This window comes from Euprymna scolopes, chromosome 19, assembly GCF_053919585.1.
Source record: "Euprymna scolopes isolate OS-2025 chromosome 19, ASM5391958v1, whole genome shotgun sequence".
NCBI classification, from domain to species: domain Eukaryota; kingdom Metazoa; phylum Mollusca; class Cephalopoda; order Sepiida; family Sepiolidae; genus Euprymna; species Euprymna scolopes.
The window spans coordinates 22755393-22777273 of NC_136500.1; the positions used below are offsets into that span (position 1 = coordinate 22755393).

General features: G+C 34.7%; 1 protein-coding gene and 1 pseudogene across 1 annotated transcript in view; both read right to left on the reverse strand.

The window, feature by feature from the left end:
* The window catches only part of LOC145303488 (zonadhesin-like), a 181563-nt gene that overhangs the window by 78310 nt on the left and 81372 nt on the right, over nt 1-21881 (reverse strand). The window contains exons 5-7 of the mRNA XM_080144907.1: nt 20893-21164; nt 11548-11738; nt 5055-5238 (exon numbers count right to left, since the gene is read on the reverse strand). Coding sequence (XP_080001033.1) covers nt 5055-5238; nt 11548-11738; nt 20893-21164 — 647 coding nt within the window. The remainder of the gene's footprint in view (nt 1-5054; nt 5239-11547; nt 11739-20892; nt 21165-21881) is intronic.
* On the reverse strand, nt 19322-19440 carry LOC145240603 (5S ribosomal RNA; annotated as a pseudogene).

Here is a 21881-nt window from a genome sequence, read left to right on the forward strand (position 1 = left end):
AATAGTGATGATGATGATGATGATGATGATGATGATGATTAGTTACTCTAAAACGAGAGAAGAAAGCAGCCATGAAATAAAACAGAAGACGAAAAAGTGTATATGAAGAGACTCAAACTGCTCCTGAAATCTCGATTGAACGGTAGGAACTTATTCACAGCCATCAATTCATCGGCGGTTGCTGTAATTCAGTACAGTGCAGGTTTTGTAGGATGGACACAGGAAGAAATGAAACAACTGGATAGAGACCCAGAGAAATTGTTAGTCAAGTATGGAGCACTTCAGCAAAATTCACAAAGAAGAAAAGAGAAAGAGGGCTGATTGGGATTCAGGAATGTGTCGGGGGAGAGCTTAGAAGTGTGTACCACTACTTTGCTAACAGTCACGAAGTCCTACTTAGTGCAGCAGTGTCGAAAGAGGAAGAGCTAGATAAAGAATCACTGAAAGATAAGCAGAAATACAAGGAAAGAATCGAAGGCCCCTTGAAACAATGTAACACAGCGCTAGGTTGTGGAATGATAAAATGTTCATCGTGCCAATCATCATAGGTGCACTTGGCTCAATTCCAGTTAATTTTATGAACAACTGAGTTTCTATTAGTGTACTCTAGAAGTAAGTTCTGCTTGGCACAGCAAACATCCTACGCCAGATGCTTTCTATCTAATTGACTCCTTGACTTTATTCACTAGCTTTGGTGTAAAAGCCCACTCTTGAGTGCACCCCCCCCTAAAAACGTGTGGAACGTCACAGCATTGTGAGGTCAACGAATTCCATAATATTATTAATTATTCATTTATTTCTAATCTGTCTATCTTATCTATAATATAAATCTCACCTGACTGTTTAAACGTATGTATATATGTATGTAGAAACTTTCGATAGAGGCGACGGATTTTCACAAAATCGGTATCATTTTGAAGCTCGACCCTTCAGACGACAAATATCGGAAAGTTGGCCAAAAGCATTAATTCCTCCACCCTCAACTGGGCACTTTTCTACAGGGAGGGGTCGCTTTTTTCGCCGATATTTTCGAAAGTCATCGACTGGGCACCCAGGCTAGTCACAGATAAATAAAATTTAATCATTTTAATCTTAAACTTATGATTACTTTCGCTGTGTAAAATTATTAATTTGATATAAAAAATACATATGTGACTAATGTTCTCATTGACCCATTTTCTAGTTCATGTCTGGGCGTCAGAAACACCCTCTATCAGCTTTCTATATTATAACTACCCTCCCATAATCTAATGATGTGTTCGTGTCTTTTTCATATAGTGCTTTTGTTGATTCGTGATCTTTCAGGTGTAAACATTAGTACTTACTTACGCATTTCAGGTGAAAACATTAGTACTTACTTACGCATTTCAGGTAAAAAAAATTATTGCATACTTAAATGTCATGTTGAATTAAGTAAAATCATATAATGCTTTTATTGATTAGGAATCTTTATTAAGCCTACTCATTTCAGGTGAAAACATTATTACCTATTGATGTGTCATGTCGAAAGAAGTAAAACCATGTACTGCTTGTGTTATTTTGAGATCTTTTAAATCTCCGCATTTTAGGTGAAAACATTATTACCTACATACATGTCAGGTTGAAATTAGTACAAATTCCAACGCATTCCAGATGAAAACATTTTTAACTCCTTAAATGTCATTTAAAAATAAGTAAAATCATATAGTGCTTTTCTTGTTTAGGGGTCTTTATCTTTTCAATCTCCGCATTTAAGGTGAAAACATTATTACCTACTTATAGTTCATGTTGAAATAAGTGCTAATTCTAACGCATTTCAGATGGAAACATTATTACAAATTAAATGTCATATAAAAATAAGTTAAATCAAAGGGTGCTTTTGTTTATTTAGAATCTTTTAAACCTACGCATTTCAGGTGAAAACATTATTACCTTTTTACATGTCATGTTGAAATAAGTAAAACCATATGTAGCTTTTGTGTAGTAGGGTTCTTTTAAACCTGCGCATTTCAGGTGAAAATTAGATTATCTACTTACATGTCATGTTAAAATTATTACAAAGCAGTTTTTTGGAAATATGGAAAACTAGGTCTATCCCTTCCATACTCGTGCAATTCAAAATGTCCTTAAATAGTAAACAACTTAGGCCCAACAGAACTTACATAAAATCGACCTGACTTAATATCATGTGTGTATCATGTACATCTAGCTGAACTTTTGAAAAACATTAAAGACAGACGTGCACTGGGAATTCTGTTTGCAAATGTTTGTGTTATTGAATTTCAAAAAAGAGGGCTACCCCACTGCAGCATGATCATAATGTTGCGAGATCGGGTTAAAATCAAAACAGGTCAACAAAATGATGCAATTGTCAGCCGAGATACCACGACCCGAAGATCGAGAGCTTCGTGATTTAGTTAAGTCTTTAATGGTACATGGTCCAACCTCAATGTAATTGTTTGATTATGTAATAAGATGGTTCTTACTGATGTGTTTTTTTATTCAAATTTTCAACTATCGTGGAATATTCACAGGTTCTGCTAGTTATTATTATTATTATTATTATTATTATTATTATTATTATTATTATTATTATTATCCTACTTCGGTATCGAAAAGTCTTGTATAACTTTGTTAAATTTAATTGGTTGCAATACCGCTGGAAAAAAATCTGGAATATATATATATATATATATATATATATATATATATATATATATATATATATATATATATATATATATATATGTCAATTATAGACATTTCCAGGTTGGTATCTGAGGACGCATTAATTCACTGGGAGAGATACACCGCCAGTATTTGTAAAGACATACATCTAAGAAAAGGAAACTGTGATGTAAAAACCTGCGGTTAATTGTATACTCTGTCCCGTGACTGTCATCTACACCGACAAAGCTTAGCAGTAATACCAAAAAGTGTGGTTGATTCTACATAAAACCTTCACCACTATAAACAAGCCATCGGTGTTGACTTCTGAGCAACTTAGTTGTTGAGGCGGAAGCTCACACATCGAAATCGACGGGAGAGTCCATCATATATTTTCATTTTTAAACTTTTGTGAAAAAGGTCTGGTCTTTACGGCGTCAATTAACCCTCTTATTGCTTGTGCGGTGATAATGGCTTGAATTTTAGTTTAAAATGAACATGTCAAGTGTCATAATTCCATTGTGCTTTAAACAGAAACATTCATTTCGGACGCACCCCTATCATATCAAAGATCTTACTGTTGATTTTACATATGGGTCTATTTGGCTTATGTAGTGATAAAACTTCTCAAATGCACTAGTCAAGTTCGGCTGTGTAAGGTGTTAACTTTGGTCAAAAATCGGCTGTTCATTCTTTCATTTTCGACTATCGATTATTAATACTTATCGAAGACATTCCGATGCACAACCTATCTAACGACACCGACAGGCCCATAGGTTTTGTATCTGAATGTCTTCTAAAAGGACCGATATGTAAAATCAACAGTCAGTGCTTAGATATGACAGGAGCGCGTCCGAAACGAATGTTTCTGCTTAAAACACAATGGAATTATGATACTTGACATTTTCATTTTAAACTTAAATTCAATAAGAAGATTATTTGGCACCGTAAAGACCAGACCTTTTTTTACAAAAGTTTAAAAATGAAAAGAAAATCTCTAACGTTATCCAAACGTTTACATACGAGACCCACGCGTTGTAGACTCAGTCGCAAAGAATACAAAGAATAGAAAAGAAGAAGGAATTTCAATTCCTATTTCAGATTTTAAGTAAAGACCTTTATTCCTTATTCTCTTGCCACGCATGGCCTCTAGCTACCGTTGTGATGTCACCTACGTCTCTAACGTGATTGTCTGCTTTTTATAGTTTTTTTCTTTTTCCTTGCCGTGACGTCATTTCTCACACGGCTCGGCATTTGCATACGCACGTCCGCGCTCTGTTATATCGCTACAGCATGATCATGTACAAATTCAATGTTAGCAAATTCTTGTTGAACCGTCCTATTAATAAATCTACTTCGGACGATTGTTACTAATCGTCATGTTATCTTTATGTCCTCTTGATAAATTCCAAACGATTATCCTCGAATAGCCCAGGTACCTTGATAAGAAGTGATTTATTATTACATAGAAAAGCATTGTATTTACTCAGTCCGGAGCAGTTGCAGTACAGGCCAATACGTCCTAAAATACTGCTGCTACACCTGCAGAGGAGCTACTCAAAGCACCTTTTTCTTGCTTCAATAAGACTCAAACTGGCTATGGAATCTAGAAGGTGATCTCGTTTTATTCTCTCTGCAACGTTGCAAGTCTAGATCTACTTTATCGTTGTCTTCATAGCAATTGTTCAATTGAGCTTCAATCTATGCCCCTTACCCCGGCAAAACATAAACACTCAATAATTCCCCTCAACCTCTAACCTGTGCTTAAATTTAAACGCAAATTCCATGAACAAAGCCCCTTTACCAGAAACGGCCGCATGTGGAACTCTGTACCACCAGCCTGCTTCCCAGATGACTACAACATCGTTGTCTTCAAATCAAATGTAGACACGTTTTTGTCGAGCCGCCCCCTTAACCCTTGGGCTGCGATGGCATTTTTACACACATTGTCTCCGATGGGTGTGCCTTTTTCACATCACATAAAATCATGTATAGGATCTTGGAAATATTTTTATCAAAAAACAATACAAACATTCAAACATGGGTTTCAAGCATGGGTTTCATTCATTGATTAATGCAGTTAGGGCAAAGAATTTCGTAGTCCTTGAAGACACCATTGTTGCAGTTGTTTGTAATAAAAAAACTATGTGTTAAAAAATTAACAGCCGGCGTAGCCCAAGGTTAAATAATCAAATTCTACCCGATTTTCACTGCAACCGACCACTACGCCGTTGTTCCACTGACCACGTTGCACTCATTAACTCTTATCATCGAGTTAGCCTTTAGGCCTTGATAAGTTGTAAAAGAATGATTGCGTTGTATCATGTTTTAAAATTACAAGTTCTTTTTTATGCTCTGTACTTTGATCTAAAGTGTGTTAGTCTAATAAACACCCACTTTGTACTTACGTATTGGGATGCATTTGTCGTTGTAAGAATGGAAACCTTTGTTGCAGACACATTTGCGAATTCCGTCCTCGGTTCCACAGTGGCTGTTTTCTTTGCAAGGGGGAAACGTTTTCACCTCTATCTTTTTGTTGCCGACACACATGACTTTCTTACTGCATTGGCCATCGTAGAAATTTTCATTTATCTAAAAATGATAAAAAAGCAGAAATTAACACTAAAAATATTACAAAATATACGTTTCCTCATTAGAGAGAGAGAGAGAGAGAGAGAGAGAGAGAGAGAGAGAGAGAGAGAGAGAGTAGCTTTTCAATGGGAACTTTAAAAAATGTGTTAGACATCAAAAGCCACACTTCAATGCAATAAAAAGACACTGCTATGCTGAAAATAGAAATTGCACAACGTTCAGTTTTGTCTCGTCTTGACATTGATATAAAGCGACTACTTTTTGCATTAAAAATTTATTAAAATGAACTTCTTAATATACTCAGTCATGAATATGTGAGCGACTACATGAATGTTAACTAATTCGCATATTCCTTTGAAAAACGAGCGTTAATTAATTACTTATTAATTTTTAGGGTTTCTTATTAGATAATTGGTTTCACTTCACTATTACGCTGAACACTGCATAATTGCGTAGAATTTAAGATGAAAACCTTCTAGCACACACACACACACACACACACACACACACACACACACACATATATATATATATATATATATATATATATATATATATATATATATATATAATGACCTTGTTGGTGTGTACAAAATGTCTCCACCAAACTCCTCTCTGAATATTTGGTCTACAGAGTTGAACTTTGATATAAAGGGTATTTGGACCTGTAGCACATTTTCGACTTGGTTTTTAACCGGCAACAATTGCTGCTAAGGTGTGAAAAAAAAAAAAACAGTTGACTTTGGCAGGGTAAGTCGGAGAAAACATTATTGCTGCTATTACTTTTGCGCATGTATAAAATTAAACATTCATCGCTCAAAGCTACTTAATTCTTAACCTTTCGTATTCATCTGTTGGTAGCCCAGATAGTAACGACGCCGGAGAGACAAATGACGACTAAGGTTGGAGCGTTAAACTGTATTGAAGTCACATTTTTTAAATAACTTTTGAAATCATTACTTTATATTGGATAATAATCAATAGAGGCTTGGCGCTTGAATGACGAATAGGAAATCTGCTTGTATTAAAATATAATATCAATGCGTATTTTACGACCAGATAACGCCGGGCGGCTTGTTAATTAAAGTTATATTTTACTGCTTTGTATGTAAGCAACAATTGCTGATGTTAAATGACAGAAATTTGCTAACATTGTAAAAATCTATTTGATTTTGTATAAAGTTGTTTCACTCTGCAGTGATGTTTTAGCTGGCTTTTGATTATGAAATCAATTAGAATGTAAGGGAGACAACCTGGTTCTTACTTTCGTATCTTTGCTACAAAGTTGTTCGTCTTTGAAAGCACAACACTAAAACCATGGGTGATCTCGCGTTTATGTTACATTCCACACAACCTTTCTGACGACAATTCTATTCTAAACTGAATTGATTATATCTGCTATCACTATCCGTCAGTTACAAAAAATGCTCTTGTGTTTGGACTAAATGGTTCCAAACCTAATGCCTAACTCCACCGCACCTTCCCTTAATTGTCCCTCAACAAATTGTCCCTTCCCTTCGACTCATAGACTTAAATTATCCCCAAGTTTTTATAATACTTCTTAACGTCATATTGCGCCAGATCTTTTAACGCCCATTTCCGAAATGATATTTTGAATTGGATTGAGCGAATTTCGTAATTGCTTATTTTTGCACCACTTTTCAATTGCCCCATTGTTCGTCCGGTTCGTCCGATGAATACTAGAGTTTATCAACTAACTTTAGTTAGAAGTACTTAGGTGTCATGCCAATAATTACGTAATTAGGTGTCATGCCAATAATAATATAAATTCCAAAATTTACGAGAATATAATACAGTAGAAAAAAAAATCGACTTTTTACCGTAAAATCCAAGGGAGATAATTGCAATTTATCGTTTTGACTTATCTTTCTTGCTTTCCTTGCTTTCAATGAAAATCCGCCATTTCAAAATAGAAAATGTCGAGTCGGTAATTTCTAAGATTTTTTTAAAAACAAAAAATAAATCTAGCTCATCTACTGGATTATTTTTCATAATCTTTCGATACTATACGAATTTCGACACTTTAGTGCATACTAGTGTGTTTACCTGAAATGCATTTGTTTGAAATCACATTATACTGTAGAAGCACTGTCTTTTTACATGACTTGCTGCACATTGTTATCATTTTGCAAATAAAATCGATTGATTGAATTATATTAACCATTTTCCCATAGGATTAGTGACATGCTTCATTGAATATAGGTATACGTTTTTTTTTGTTTGTGTTTTAATATCGTTTGCCTTAATATTCATATTTGCTTTCAAGGTTGTCACAGCTGAGAGTGGCAGTGGGTATAATCCCCTTCTCCTTTAAAACATGCCCACATCGTGTATATTTCAAATAGCCTTTGAGAACCCAGGCCAGCTCCCAGCCTTCTTGTGTGGCTTAGCTACTAAGTCCAGCAAAACTGTGAATCCCAACTTGAGGAGAGGCAAAGGCGGCCCACTGCATCTTAAAACCAGCCGCTTCGGGCAAGTGAGGTTCGTCAACTTTGGATCGTAGCTCACCTAGAAAAAGGCAACTCTGATTCAAAACCTTTGGTGCCTTGCGGGATTACCCCCATCAGGGGAAAGGCTAAGGGAGTGAATCCCGACAGAAAATCCGGAGACGGAGTCCCTAAGGCGGCATGACTTTATATTTGTATCATCCGTAACTCTTGTGGCACAGTTAGAACCAAGCTGTCTTTTCCTTGGACCCCCTGGCTTCACGGAGAGTGTCGGGGTATTGCTGCACGGGTAACAGCTACCTTCCCATATTACTCTGCCCAAGTTATGTAGCTCCAGTTCTTCTTCTTCTTCTTCTTCTTCTTCTTCTTCATCATCATCATCATCATCATCATCATCATCATCATCATCATCATCATCATCATTATTCATATTTTAATTTTAAAAAAGCATTGTTAGATATTTATTATTACAGATCAAAACACATTTAAATGACGAGCAGATTTCATGTTTTCCAAGGGACTATTTTATTCTATATAAAAAATTCTTATAACATTTTAAAATGATCTGTGCCATAGAAGGACGTTCTTACCAAATTATAAGTACTTGGGAATGTAAAACCTGCCTGTTATAAAATAAATTACAAAGAAATGAAAGTCCTTATATTAAGCAAAAGAAAGCAAATGAAAATAATGTTAATATATACAAAATGACTCTCCCTATCCCTATCCACAAAATATCCCTTGGAGTTGTTAATAAAATTCACACTCCATTCTGCAACCAACCATAATAGGTATTGATATATTCTGCGAAAGGGATATATTCGTTTGAAGTAGCTGAGTGGTCTTGGCTACTATATTCGAGTAAAAAATCTGATAAGTCGCCTTAATGAATGCATGTTGGTATAACCTTAAGCGTGAGGTTTGTGTCGTACCTTTCGACGTCTCTCCTGAGTGTCTCTCCTATTCGTTATTTATGAGGTAATCAGCCAATCATATTCTTGTGGGGAAGAAGAAACCAGATGTATTCAAATTCATTACAATAGATATAGCTAAGCGTCAATTTATGCCTGAGTTGTCTGCCAAGCTTCAATCGTGTTTATCTAGTAGTTTTTTTTCTTTGATTATTTATATTTAACTTATTTATATAACGAGTCCATAAATTGAAGCCTAGAATGAGGAACCATTTTAATGCATCGCCAATTATCTATCATTTGTTAAGTGGATTTAAAATTGTTGATTGAATTTATATATTACTCATTTCTTATCACTGTCGACTTTTGTTCACTCCAGGCCGTGCATATTTCCACTGTAGTGGAAAGGACTACTGTGATATGAGTCAGATTTATAAGAGGCAACTGAGGTGGGAAGTTGATCAGTAAAATGTTTGTCCATATTATACCTAAATTTATTAAATTCAAATGTTGCCACAGACGGACTAACAGCTAACACAGAAAAAAAACTCCCAAGGTAAGCGGTCCAGTGAAAAAAAAGCCATTAGAGTAAAAGAATTTTCTAGTGATTAGGATGGGATTTCTGCTACTAGTAGAATGGATCAGGAGTATTTAGGCTGAGGAGATTCAAGTGCAGAACGCTCATCGGATTACATTCCATAGAAGTACTTGTAAAACAGGCGCATCCAGAAACAGGCTCCTTCAGTCTTTGACAGACTGTGGATACCCACGTAGGGGTACCTGCGCGTGAAATTTTTGTGGCAGGAGGTGCGCAATCTCCAACCACACCTCTCATGAGTCGACATTATTAAATACCAGTGGCAAGTGAAGTATATGTGCAGGACGACTGGAAACAAATGCCAATATAAGCAGAGAGCATATACAGTGCCTAGAATTTCCAAATAGTCACCCACCTGGTACTAACCAGGCTTAACGTTGTTTAACTTCGGTGATCTGACGAGAACCGGTGTGTCAACGCGATTATGCCGTATTTACACCCCCCCCACACACACGCACACACGCACGCGAGCGCGCGCATATAACTTAAGAAAAGCACGCTTGAACTGCTGTATTTTAGCGACATCAACTTAATCACAAAACGCCAAAAAATTTAATTTTTTAATTAGCGTAAAAAAAAAATATGACTCTTATAATAGTGCCATTTTAGTGGCATAATGCACGAATATGGAGTGTTTTAGGATATTATTATATTATATATAATAATAGCACAGAAAAGTATATTATTATATCGATAATACATATCTCTATCTCTATCTATCTATCCCCCCCTCTCTCTGTATATAATATATATAACTGGATTTTTGAAAGTATCTTTATATTCCAGCTTGCATAATATTGTAAAATTAAAGTTCATATACCTATTTATAAGACAATCCCAACCAGATCAAGAAGTTCAATATATGAGTATAGTATAAATAAAAGTAAATTAAAAAGAAATTATGATAAATTTATTATTCGACAAGGAATACAATAATTTGAAGTTATTTCCTTAATCCAGGGCTTTTCAAAAATGGCTCATCATAAGAAATTTTTGTTAGCAAAATAATGTTATTAAGAAGTCATAAATTTTGCAATTCAGATCATAGTAAAACAAAAAATAAAAAATAAAAAGCTTGCATGAAAAGTAATAGATTAAGGAAATAACTAACGTTAAATAATAAATTTGTAGTTAATATTTTAAAATTTACTGAATTTTATTCTAAATTTTCATTTATACACACACGCACATACACACACACATATATTAAATGAAATACTGAATTGTCGTAGAATTACAGATGGTATAATACTGTAAACCTAAAGTTCAAATACATATTAGTATCAATATTTATAAGATAATCCCTAACAGATAAAGAAAGCTCAATATGCGAGACAAAGCAATTCTTTTTACGTTATCGTTTCAAATTAAATTTCCAATTTATGTGCTAATAATGATTTCATTCAGAATTTCCATATCTATCTATCTATCTATCTATCTATCTATCTATCTATCTATCTATCTATCTATCTATCTGTCTGTCTGTCTGTCTGTCTGTACACACACACACACACACACATACACACACACACACACACACACACATATATATATAAGTGAAATACTATAAATACTATATATTGAATGAATGATTAATACCGTCTAAAATTGTAATTCAGTAGATTTAAACTTATGTACCTTATATATTATATTATATATATGCTCCGGGGGCGTCGATTTCTTAATCACACTTTCTGATCCTGGTATCACAGTTTCTGCACTGGGAGAGAACTAAATACCTTATATAGATACTATTTTATCATATAAATATCTGTATATTATTTAAGAGTTACTGTGTTTGGCGAGTTTTTCGTTGTTCGTTCAGCCCATCGTCTGCTGTATTAACACACCAGTTTTTACCTTAGCTTCGAAATTGATAAGGCGTTAACACATCGACCATTTTAGGACAATTTACCGTCACACTCAGTCGTTTTGATTAACATGTTTACACTTTGCCAAAAACACGAGATATCCTGTTAAAGTGAGGATATGTACAGAGCGCGCGTAGTATCCCGCGGCCTCCACGCGCAGGCTATCGCACGCATCCTTACAGACTGTCCTCTAACTGAGGCATGCTCCTGAAGGTTTACTTGTACACTGTCGACGATGGGCCTCGAGATGGGGTGAAACGGTAAGATGATGATGATGATGATGATAACCCAGTTTTTAAAGCCTGACACACTTTGCATGAAAGATAGGAAATAAAGTCGTGTCGACTGTCTACCCAATTGTGACATTTGCCAATAATTTTTTTTTATTAGAGACTTTCATCATAGACAAAATATTTTGTCTTTTGGTTTCTTTTGTCATGAACTTAGAAAACGTCACTCACTTGCATATACCGACCATTGTAAGAACAGCCACATTTTTCTTTCTTTACGCATCCACTGTTGCTGAGGATGTAACCAGGTTTGCACACACAGGCTTCTGTATATGCTGTGCATGTGGGGTGGATGTCAACACAAGATGACTGGCAAACAAGAGCTTTATACTTGTACACTTCGTTGACGCCGCAGCTCAATCCTGAAATAAAACAAATGAAAATTTTATATAACCTTATTCTACTAGTGCAAGCGACAAGATGATTATTGCATTCAATGTGTGTTCCACATGGGACGTCATTAATACATATTTCTTCTTACAACTATCGATAAAATTGTACGGTAAACTAGACTCCCAAGCCTTGGTAGAGAAAGTACTATTGGAAAAAGAAAAACTTTTACATGTAAACATGCACTAAGTGGTTGCATGTTTGCAATGCACACGAATAACAGACTTACTGTAGATGAGAAATATTTGACGAAGGGAAAAGAAACCTACCTAGAAGTTGAAATCTCGAACCTGGAGTTCCACCAACCAGAATTCGATTCAACCACCTGTTAATGTTTCTATAGAAAAACCTTCTCTGCAATGGTTATAATCTATTTGAGTTTTTTCAAAAGATAATGACCGGCGAAATGCGGGACCCCTAGACAATAGTTTTTTTTTATATTAATAATTCGGCAGCTGATTATTCCAATTAATCGTTTTTAGTGTGGTCGCAGAATAGCTGTATATATTCTAGCGTTGGTTTTCGGTGACAGATGACTTGTTTGTGTTCGATTGGATTTGTATTTTGATTTGGTCGGGTTAAGCGTTCTCATTTGCAGGTCTTTTTTCAGGGGGGAAAAAACGAGTATCATTTTAACCTTAAAAAAAACTTTGTAACTCATTTAAACTGAAGTTGTGATTTTATTTAGAAGATGAACTACACACTGACCGAAATGACGCAACCAACATAGCAACTTTAGACCAGCACAACGAGCAAACGATCACAACCTGTGCAGTAAGCGTATACAAAGGAACATGGTAACGTCGCCAAGAAGATTTCTGTTTTGTATTTTACTTTAAAAAATTCCATTGTATTTTTATATATAAACTATTCATCTTCATTATTTTCAACACTGCAGTTTATTTTCAGTCAGTTCTCTTTGTTGATGGATAAGAACAAGAGTGTTTCAGTTCTTTTATTCTGTTCTTTGTCTAACGTTTCTATTGTCTATAACGTTTCTATTGTATATAACGTTTCTATTCGATATAACGTTTCTATTCTATATAACGTCGAATATTCTATATATTTTGTCTATTCTATATAACATTTCTATTCTATATAACGTCGAATATTCTATATATTTTTTCTATTCTATATAACATTTCTATTCTATACAACGTTTCTATTCTATATAACGTCTCTATTCTATATAACGTCTCTATTCTATATAACGTTTCTATTCGATATAACGTTTCTATTCTATATAACGTCGAATATTCTATATAATTTTTCTAATCTATATAACTTTTCTATTCTATAGAACGTCTCTATTCATTATAACGTTTCTATTCTATATAACGTCTACATTCTATATAATGTCGAATATTCTATATAACGTGGAATATTCTATATAATGTTTCTATTCTATATAACGTCGAATATTCTATATAACCTCGAATATTCTATATAACCTCGAATATTCTATATAACGTTTCTATTCTAAATAATGTCGAATAATCTATCTACTGTCTCTATTCTATATAACGTCTCTATTCTATATAACGTTTCTATTCGATATAAAATCGAATATTCTATATAACGTCTATATTATATATATAAAATATCTATTCTATATATAGTCTCTATTCTTTATAACGTCTCTATTCTATATAACGTATCTATTCTATATAACGTTCCAATTCTACATTACGTATCTATTTTATATAATGGCGACTATTCTATACAACGTTTCTATTCTATATAGCGTCTCTATTTTTTATACCGTATCCATTCTATATAATGTCTTAATTCTATATTACGTATCTATTCTATATACCGTCTCTATTAAATACAACGTTTCTATTCTACATACCGTCTCTATTCTATATAACGTTTCTATTCCATATAAGGTCTCAGTTCTATATAACGTTTCTATTCTATATAAGGTCTCTATTATATATCACGTCTCTATACTATAAAACGTCGAATATTCTATAAAACGTCGAATATTCTATATAATGTCTCTATTCTATATAACGTTTATATTCTATATCACGTCTCTATTCTATATAACGTCGAATATTCTATATAATGTCTCTATTCTGTATAATGTCGAATATTCTATATAGCATCGAATATTCTATATAATGCGTCTATTCTATATAACGTCTCTATTCTATATAACGTCGGTATTCTAGAGAAGGTCGAATATTCTATATAACGTCTCTATTGTATATAGCGTCGAATGTTCTATATAACGTTTCTATTTTATATAACTTATCTATTCTATATAACGTTTCTATTCTATATAAGGTCGAATATTCTATAAGATGTATCTATTCTTTATAGCGTTTCCATTCTATATAACGTCGAATATTCTATATAACGTCGAATATTCTATAAAACGTCTCTATTCTATATAACGTCTCTATTCTATATAACGTTTCTATTCTATATAACGTATCTATTCTATATAACGTTTCTATTCTATATAAGGTCGAATATTCTATAAGACGTGTCTATTCTATATAACGTTTCCATTCTATATAACGTCGAATATTCTATATAACGTCGAATATTCTATAAAACATCTCTATTCTATAAAACGTCTCTATTCTATACAAAGTCTCTATTCTATATAACGTTTCTATTGTATATAACGCCTCTATTCTATATAAGGTGTCTATTCTATATAACGTATCTATTCTATATAACGTCGGATATTCTATACAACGTTTCTATTCTATATAGCGTCTCTATTCTTTATACTGTATCCATTCTGTATAACGTCTCTGTTCTATATAACGTTTCTATTCTATATAACGTCTCTATTCTATATAACGTCTCTATTCTATATAACGTATCAATTCTTTATAACGTCAAATATTCTATACATTGTCTTTCTATTTTATATAGTCTCTCCATTCTATAGAACGTCTGTATTCTATATAACATCTCTATTCTATATAACATATCTATTCTATATAACGTCGAATCATTTATATAACGTCGAATATTCTATATAATGTCAAATATTTTATATGACGCCTCTATTCTATATAATATCTCTATTCTATATAACGTCGAATATTCTATATAACATCGAAGTTCTATATAACGTCGAATATTCTATATAACGTCTCTATTCAATATGACGTCGTTATTTTATAGAAAGCGAAATATTCTATATAACCTCTATTCTATATAAGGTCTCTATTCTATATAACGTCTCTATTCTATATAACGTTTTTATTCTATATAACGTCTCTATTCTATATAACGTATTTTTCATTATTCATTTTTCACCCCAAACAAGGCACAGTGCCACTTTGAAGCAGGGGCTACTATCAGGGACTTAATTTTCAGGGGCATTATGAAGGGAGATGAGTAGAAAGATGCTTGTTCACATTACACCTGAACTTCTGCATATCAGTACAGTTGGGAAAGCAGAATCCCGGAAGGGAGTTCCAAAAACCTGCAGTTCTGGGGAAGAAACTATATGAGTAAAAGGCTTTCTTGCACCTAGGGAGCTCTACTGTAAAGGGAGGAGACTTACTAGCTTGTCGAGTTTGTCGGGGTTAGTTACGTCGAGGAGGTACAAGTGTTTGCAGTTCGTCAGAGCATTCACCATTAAAGTATTTGTAGAACAGGCAGAGGGATGCAACATCTCGTCGATAGGACAGAGGCCGAAGCCTAAATGACAGTTCAGAACCTATCAGGTTGGCGACTCTCTTTTGAACCCTGTCCAGGAATGAGAGACAAGCAGCAGATGCACCAGCCCAAATGTGACAACAGTACTCCATACATGGGCGAATGGTGGCCTTATCGAGGTACAGGATACTTTCAGGTGTAAGTCATTTTCTTGCACGGTAGAGGGAGCCAACCTTCCTTGCAGCAGCCTTGGCAATGCTCTCAATGTATCTATTACAGTTCATATTCCCTGTAAACGTTATGCTGAGGAGTTTAAAAGAAGTACTTTCAGGCAATGTGTTCTTGCCCATTGGTGGTAGAGAAAGTTTCTTGTAGTTATTGAAGGAAACAAGCATTGAATGTGACCATCCAAATTTGTACCCATTCCACTACAGATTGGAGGTAATCCTCTAGTGTTTCTGCCATTTCCCTGGATATGTGTTCATTTGTTTTCCCCTATATCTGTTATAGAGACTGGTGTCATCGGCAAATATACCCATCTCCGATACAATTTTATCAGGGAGACTCCCGCATTTATGTCATATTGTTTAGATGTACGACCGTCGAGGACAACTTGGATTTTTCTCTTATTAGGGTAGAGTCTTCCCAATGATTGTACAACAAATTTTTGTATCTATTCAGAAGAATGTCTTGGTGATGTAAGATTTGAGAAATTAAGAGTCTGAGGATACAGAAAGTTGTGAGTTGATGAGGATTCAGTATAGGCGATTATATATAGGTAGCAAAGGTGGTTTAGTTTAGTACGCACGTATTGTACATATTAAGTATACTGCTTCAGTTCTACCTTCTATCGTAAAAGGAAATCCGTTTGTAATGCGTTTGGCTAATTTGACAAGAAAGGAAACGTGTAAGGTTATTGGAATAAAACAGAGCTTATCTATTTTTTAATGATATCAGTTTACAGACAATTGTACAGACTGATAAATTGTTGTGTAAGACATAGGAGCCCCTTATCTTGGTATTTCGATGAAATGACGGATCAAGAGCATAGGTTTATAGCTATAAAAAAACAAACAAAAAAACACCCGGAACAGGTGTCAGGAGAGGAAATGCCAGTGTACAAGGTAGAAGGGGAGAAGGTCACTGATATCTTATTAACGTTATTTTATCTATTTTTCCCCCCTACAAAAAGAAAAAAAAATTTGCTTTTCGATGGCTGATTTTATTAAGTATCCTACTTAAAAAAAGGTCTACTGTCCTCTAAATAAATTAGCATAATTTCTTTTCTTTTTACCGAGTTTGTTCTATAGCATAAACTATTCTATATAACGTTCCTTTTTTATTTAACGTTTCTATTGTATATAAAGTCGAATATTCTAGATAACGTCTCTATTCTATATAACGTTTATATTCTATATAAGGTCTCTATTATATATCACGTCTCTATTCTATATAACTTCTCTATTCTATATAACGTATCTAATCTATATAACGTCGAATATTCTATATAACGTCCCTATTCTATATAATGTATCTATTCTATATAACGTCGAATATTCTATATAACGTTGCTATTCTATAGAAGGCCGAATATTCTATATAACCTCTCTATTCTATATAACCTTTCCATTCTATATAACGTCTCTATTCTATATAACGTCTCTATTCAATATAACGTTTCTATTCTATATAACGTTTCTATTTTATATAACGTATCTATTCTGTATAACGTCTCTATTCTATATAACGTCTCTATTCTATATAACGTTTCTATTCTATATAACGTTTCTATTCTATATAACGTCGAATATTCCATATAACGTCTGTATTCTATATGACATTGATATTCTATATAACGTCTCTATTATATATAACGTCTCTATTATATATAACGTCTCTATTCTATATAACGTCAAATATTCTATATAACGTCGAATATTCTTTATAATGTATCTAATCTATATAACGTCGAATATTCTATATAACGTTTCTATTCTATATAACGTCGAATAATATATCTACTGTCTCTATTCTATATAACGTCTCTATTCTATATAACGTTTCTATTCGATATAAAATCGAATATTCTATATAACGTCTCTAGTCTATATAACGTCTCTATTCTATATAACGTATCTATTCTATATAACGTCTCTATTCTATACAACGTGTCTATTCTATATAACGTCGAATATTCTATATAACGTCTCTATTCTATATGACATTTATATTCTATATAACGTCTCTATTCTATATAACGTTTCTATTCTATATAACGTCTCTAGTCTATATAACGTTTTATTCTATATAACGTCTCTATTCTATACAACGTATCTATTCTATATAACGTCTCTATTCTATATAACGTCTTTATTCTATATAATGTCTCTAGTATATATAACGTATCTATTCTATATAACGTCGAATATTCTCTATAACATCGAATTTTCTATATAATGTTTCTATTCTATATAAAGCCGAATATTCTATATAACGTCAAATATTCTATATAACGTCTCTATTCTATATAACGTCTCTATTCTATATAACATATCTATTCTATATTACGTCGAATATTCTATATTACGTCGAATTTTGTATGTAAAGTCTCTATTCTATATAATGTCTCTATTCTGTATAACGTCGAATATTCTATATAACATCGAATATTCTATATAACGTCTCTATTCTATATAAGGTCGAATATTCTATATAACGTCTCTATTCTATATAAGGTCGAATATTCTATATAACGTCTCTATTCTATACAACGTCGAATATTCTTTTTACTTTTAAATATCTTCGCTTTGAATTCACTTCAGGTTAATGTTTTCCACTCATCTAACCATTAACCTTACAATAACCTATATCTGTATAGGATTAAATCCGTCGACATCGAAACTCAGCTCATAAATTTCATAAAATGTAGCTACATCTGTTAACACGGAACCAATGCTGTGCACAACAGTCTCGCTAAGGAAGAAAGGACAGAAATTCGACAGCTTTTTTTAGTTGAAATAAAAGGCACTAATTCATGGTGCTTTCCAAACTACGCCTACGTTTAGGTTTTACAAGTCTCTTCGTTCGCCACGTTGTTAACAAAACGCGTGACTTCTGGTTCCACGCCGACACGTCTGGTCAAGTCTAGTCGCCGTCATGCAGATTTTTCAGATTTCTCTCGCCGACATGTACTTCGTCTCGCTGTCGCCGCCCACGTGATTATTTTTAAAATCTCTTCTTTTTCTTCCACTGCTATGTTTGCAACTCACTCTACAGCACACGGATCATTCGACATTTTTTGATCAATCTTCGGATTGTATCTTTTTTAAAAGTAACTCTCGCACTCACATAAAATTCCCAGTTTCTCTCGCAACCGACGTGTTTTTTTTTCTCGTCGCTTTTCTTTCCCTTCTCTTCCTCAGCTGCGACGTAACCTCCCGCACTGGCTTAGTCATTTGCATATGTGTTATGTCGCTGCTGCTACATACGCGTCACCGGCTCTGTTACAACACAAAAAACGAACAATAGCAAATAGTGTCCTGGAGTCAGACTGATTACAAATCTCTCCATATTTCCACCACTCTCCGCTTCTCTCGTTTATAATTGTGATTCAAATTTGCATCATCCGGCACAAGTTGTGTAGTTCTTGCTGATAACAAGGCGATAGTTTTATCTGGAATTCCCGCAAGATTCCAACAACTTTACAAGTCTTAGCGTCAATGCTACTGTGTGTGTGTGTGTGTGTGTGTGTGTGTGTGCAGTCAGCGCCAACCCTATTCAGGGTTTAACTGGCTTCCTCCGAAGGAGGAAGTTTCATTGGAGTATGAAATTCACAAGCGGTCCCCAGTCGCATGTATATCCCCGTTAGGGGAGATGACGACGTTAGGTTTTTGCAACTTTTTGCAGGGAGGTGTCGATGTCCTCCTACATACAGCACATGGACTTCCCAAATTGGTCACCCATTTTAGTAATGACCAGGCTCAACGTTGCTTAACTTCGGTGATCTAACGGGAACCGGTGTGTCAACGCGATTATGCCGTATATGTCAATGCTACTGGATACCATTATATCCTGAAAACGACGGTCAAGCCATGGATGGATCAAGTATGCGAGGGTGGTTCATATGTCTTTCAACAACTCTGCACCTTCTCACAAATCCATTGTAGCTCAGGACTAATTACCAGAATTTTTGCGATCGCTGAGCACAAAGTAGATACCACTTTCTCGAAAGACTTAAATTCGATGATTATTAATGTGGAGCGTTGTTGAAAGGGGCATTAATCGACATCCTCGTGGTACCATAGCATCACTAAAAGGCTTCCATTGTTCAAGTGATATCCGAAATAAATAGAGGTCACTTAATTTCAGCTTGCTGTCGGTTACGGACCATAATAGAAGCAATCATTAAAGCAAAGGTGTGTTAATAGATTTAGATAAAAATATATCATCAATGATATTTGTGCAAATTCGATTTTAAATATGTTTTTTTTTTGTAAAAATATTGCTTATTTAACATACTAAAAAAAATCTCCCTTGTACTCCGTGTGACGGGAATGCACGGAAGCGCTTTACACTTGTATGTCAGTGCCTTAGTCGAGGCTACTTACGGCGAAAAATGAGTTCGTCTCAGGTTTACAAAAAGACAATGCCAGAGTTGTTCAGAAATGAATCGGAAAAGTCTGAGTCGCACGACGATGTTCACTCTACACAGGTCTGAACGCTTCTTTCTTAGAACTGCCCGCCTATGGAACACTGTTCTGCTGGCTTGCTTCTTGACCGACTACAATATCGTTGCCTTCAAGTCCAATGTAAACAAGTTCGGAAAAGTTTGAGGATGTTCACTCTACACAGATCTGAACGCCTCTGTCTTCTCCCCCCAGCAACCTGCTTTTACGGTGCCCGGGCACACCTCAAAATCACGTGTGAGACGCGATTTTTCGAGAACTCTTCGAGACCGTGGACATTAAAAGACCATGGTCGCCATCTTGAATCTTTTCGTTTTTCATTCTCAGCCTACACAACAGACAGACACGAGCACGTTTTTGCGGTAAGCCTTCTCTAGTTTCTCCACAAGCGAATAACTGCGGATGTTGCTCTGGTAGCGTGACGGAGTTGTTCGGGATCGTGTTGATAGAATTGTTCGGGATTGTGTCAGGTCGAAATCAATTGGGACCGTACTGTGTTGTGTCGACGGAAGTGTTTGGTACCGTGTCGGGTCGCATCGGCGGTATTTTTCATGTTGATTCGTGTAGATGAAAGCGTTCGGTTTACGTTTATGTGCAGTTGACTTGGCGGTTGTCGCAGTCGTACTGCTGCGTGTGATAACAATATATATATATATATATATATATATATATATATATATATAATTTCTTTTTTTTGGGGGGGGGGGAGGGGTCCGTCTCTCTTCCCTCATGAAGTTACACTCTGTGTATTAAATAAAAGACTTAAGAACAAAACAAAATAAATATAAAATAAGGTAATCATTTAACTTACCACAGCCAGTTGTCTCCCTCCAGTTCACAGTGACTCCAACTTTTTCACATTCTCTAGCAAATCCTTCGAACGATTTACATAAAATTGAATGTATCTCCTTTGTGTTGTTTAAGTAAGCGCACACGTCAATTGTGCAGGATTCATAGTATTCAGCCACGATTGATGTCTCCAGCACTTTGATGCACGAACTAAAGATGTCATGATGTTTGATGATGCCGCATTTTTCCGTCATCTTCGATGTGCACTTTTCGTCCGCGTCTTTCACAAAGCACCTGCGCATTAAGTAACCAAACGAAAATTTCAACCAAAACTCCTTAAGTTGGGTAATAATTAGATACAAACTAGTAGGGACATCCGGCATTAACCGAGGCAAGTGCAACCTAACTTCTAACCTTCTTTCTCTTTGTCCCTCCCCACCACCTCTTTCGTCTTCACCCAGCTCATTCCTCCCTCTAGATGCACACACAACTCGAGTCGGCATAAGGAAACCACCTCTTTGTTCTCTGCCCAGCCCATTCCTCTCTCAGGACACATACACAATTCAAGTCAGCATAAATGAAATTACTCTGAGAAAAACAGAGTTACTTCCCTTTCCATGATAAATTATACCATACGTCTAGATCACATAATGTGATAAAATGGCCATTTGACCGACAAATAATAAATATATTTAAATTATTTTTAGATATGATACATTCCGGGTTATGCTGACGAAGAAATACTAACTTTTGGGTGTTTGCTGGATATTTTTCAAGTCTTAGCTGGCCATACAAACAGTCATTTCCCATATATGTCATATGATGGTGTTGATAATGTTGAGTATCAGTCAATAATTTTGAACGCATCAGATGATTATTGTTGACATTTGACACACACGCACACGCACACACGCACACACACACACACGACATTATAATATCTTACATGAATAATAATATAAAATATAATATAAATATAAAATGAATATAAAATATCTGAATATAAATAAT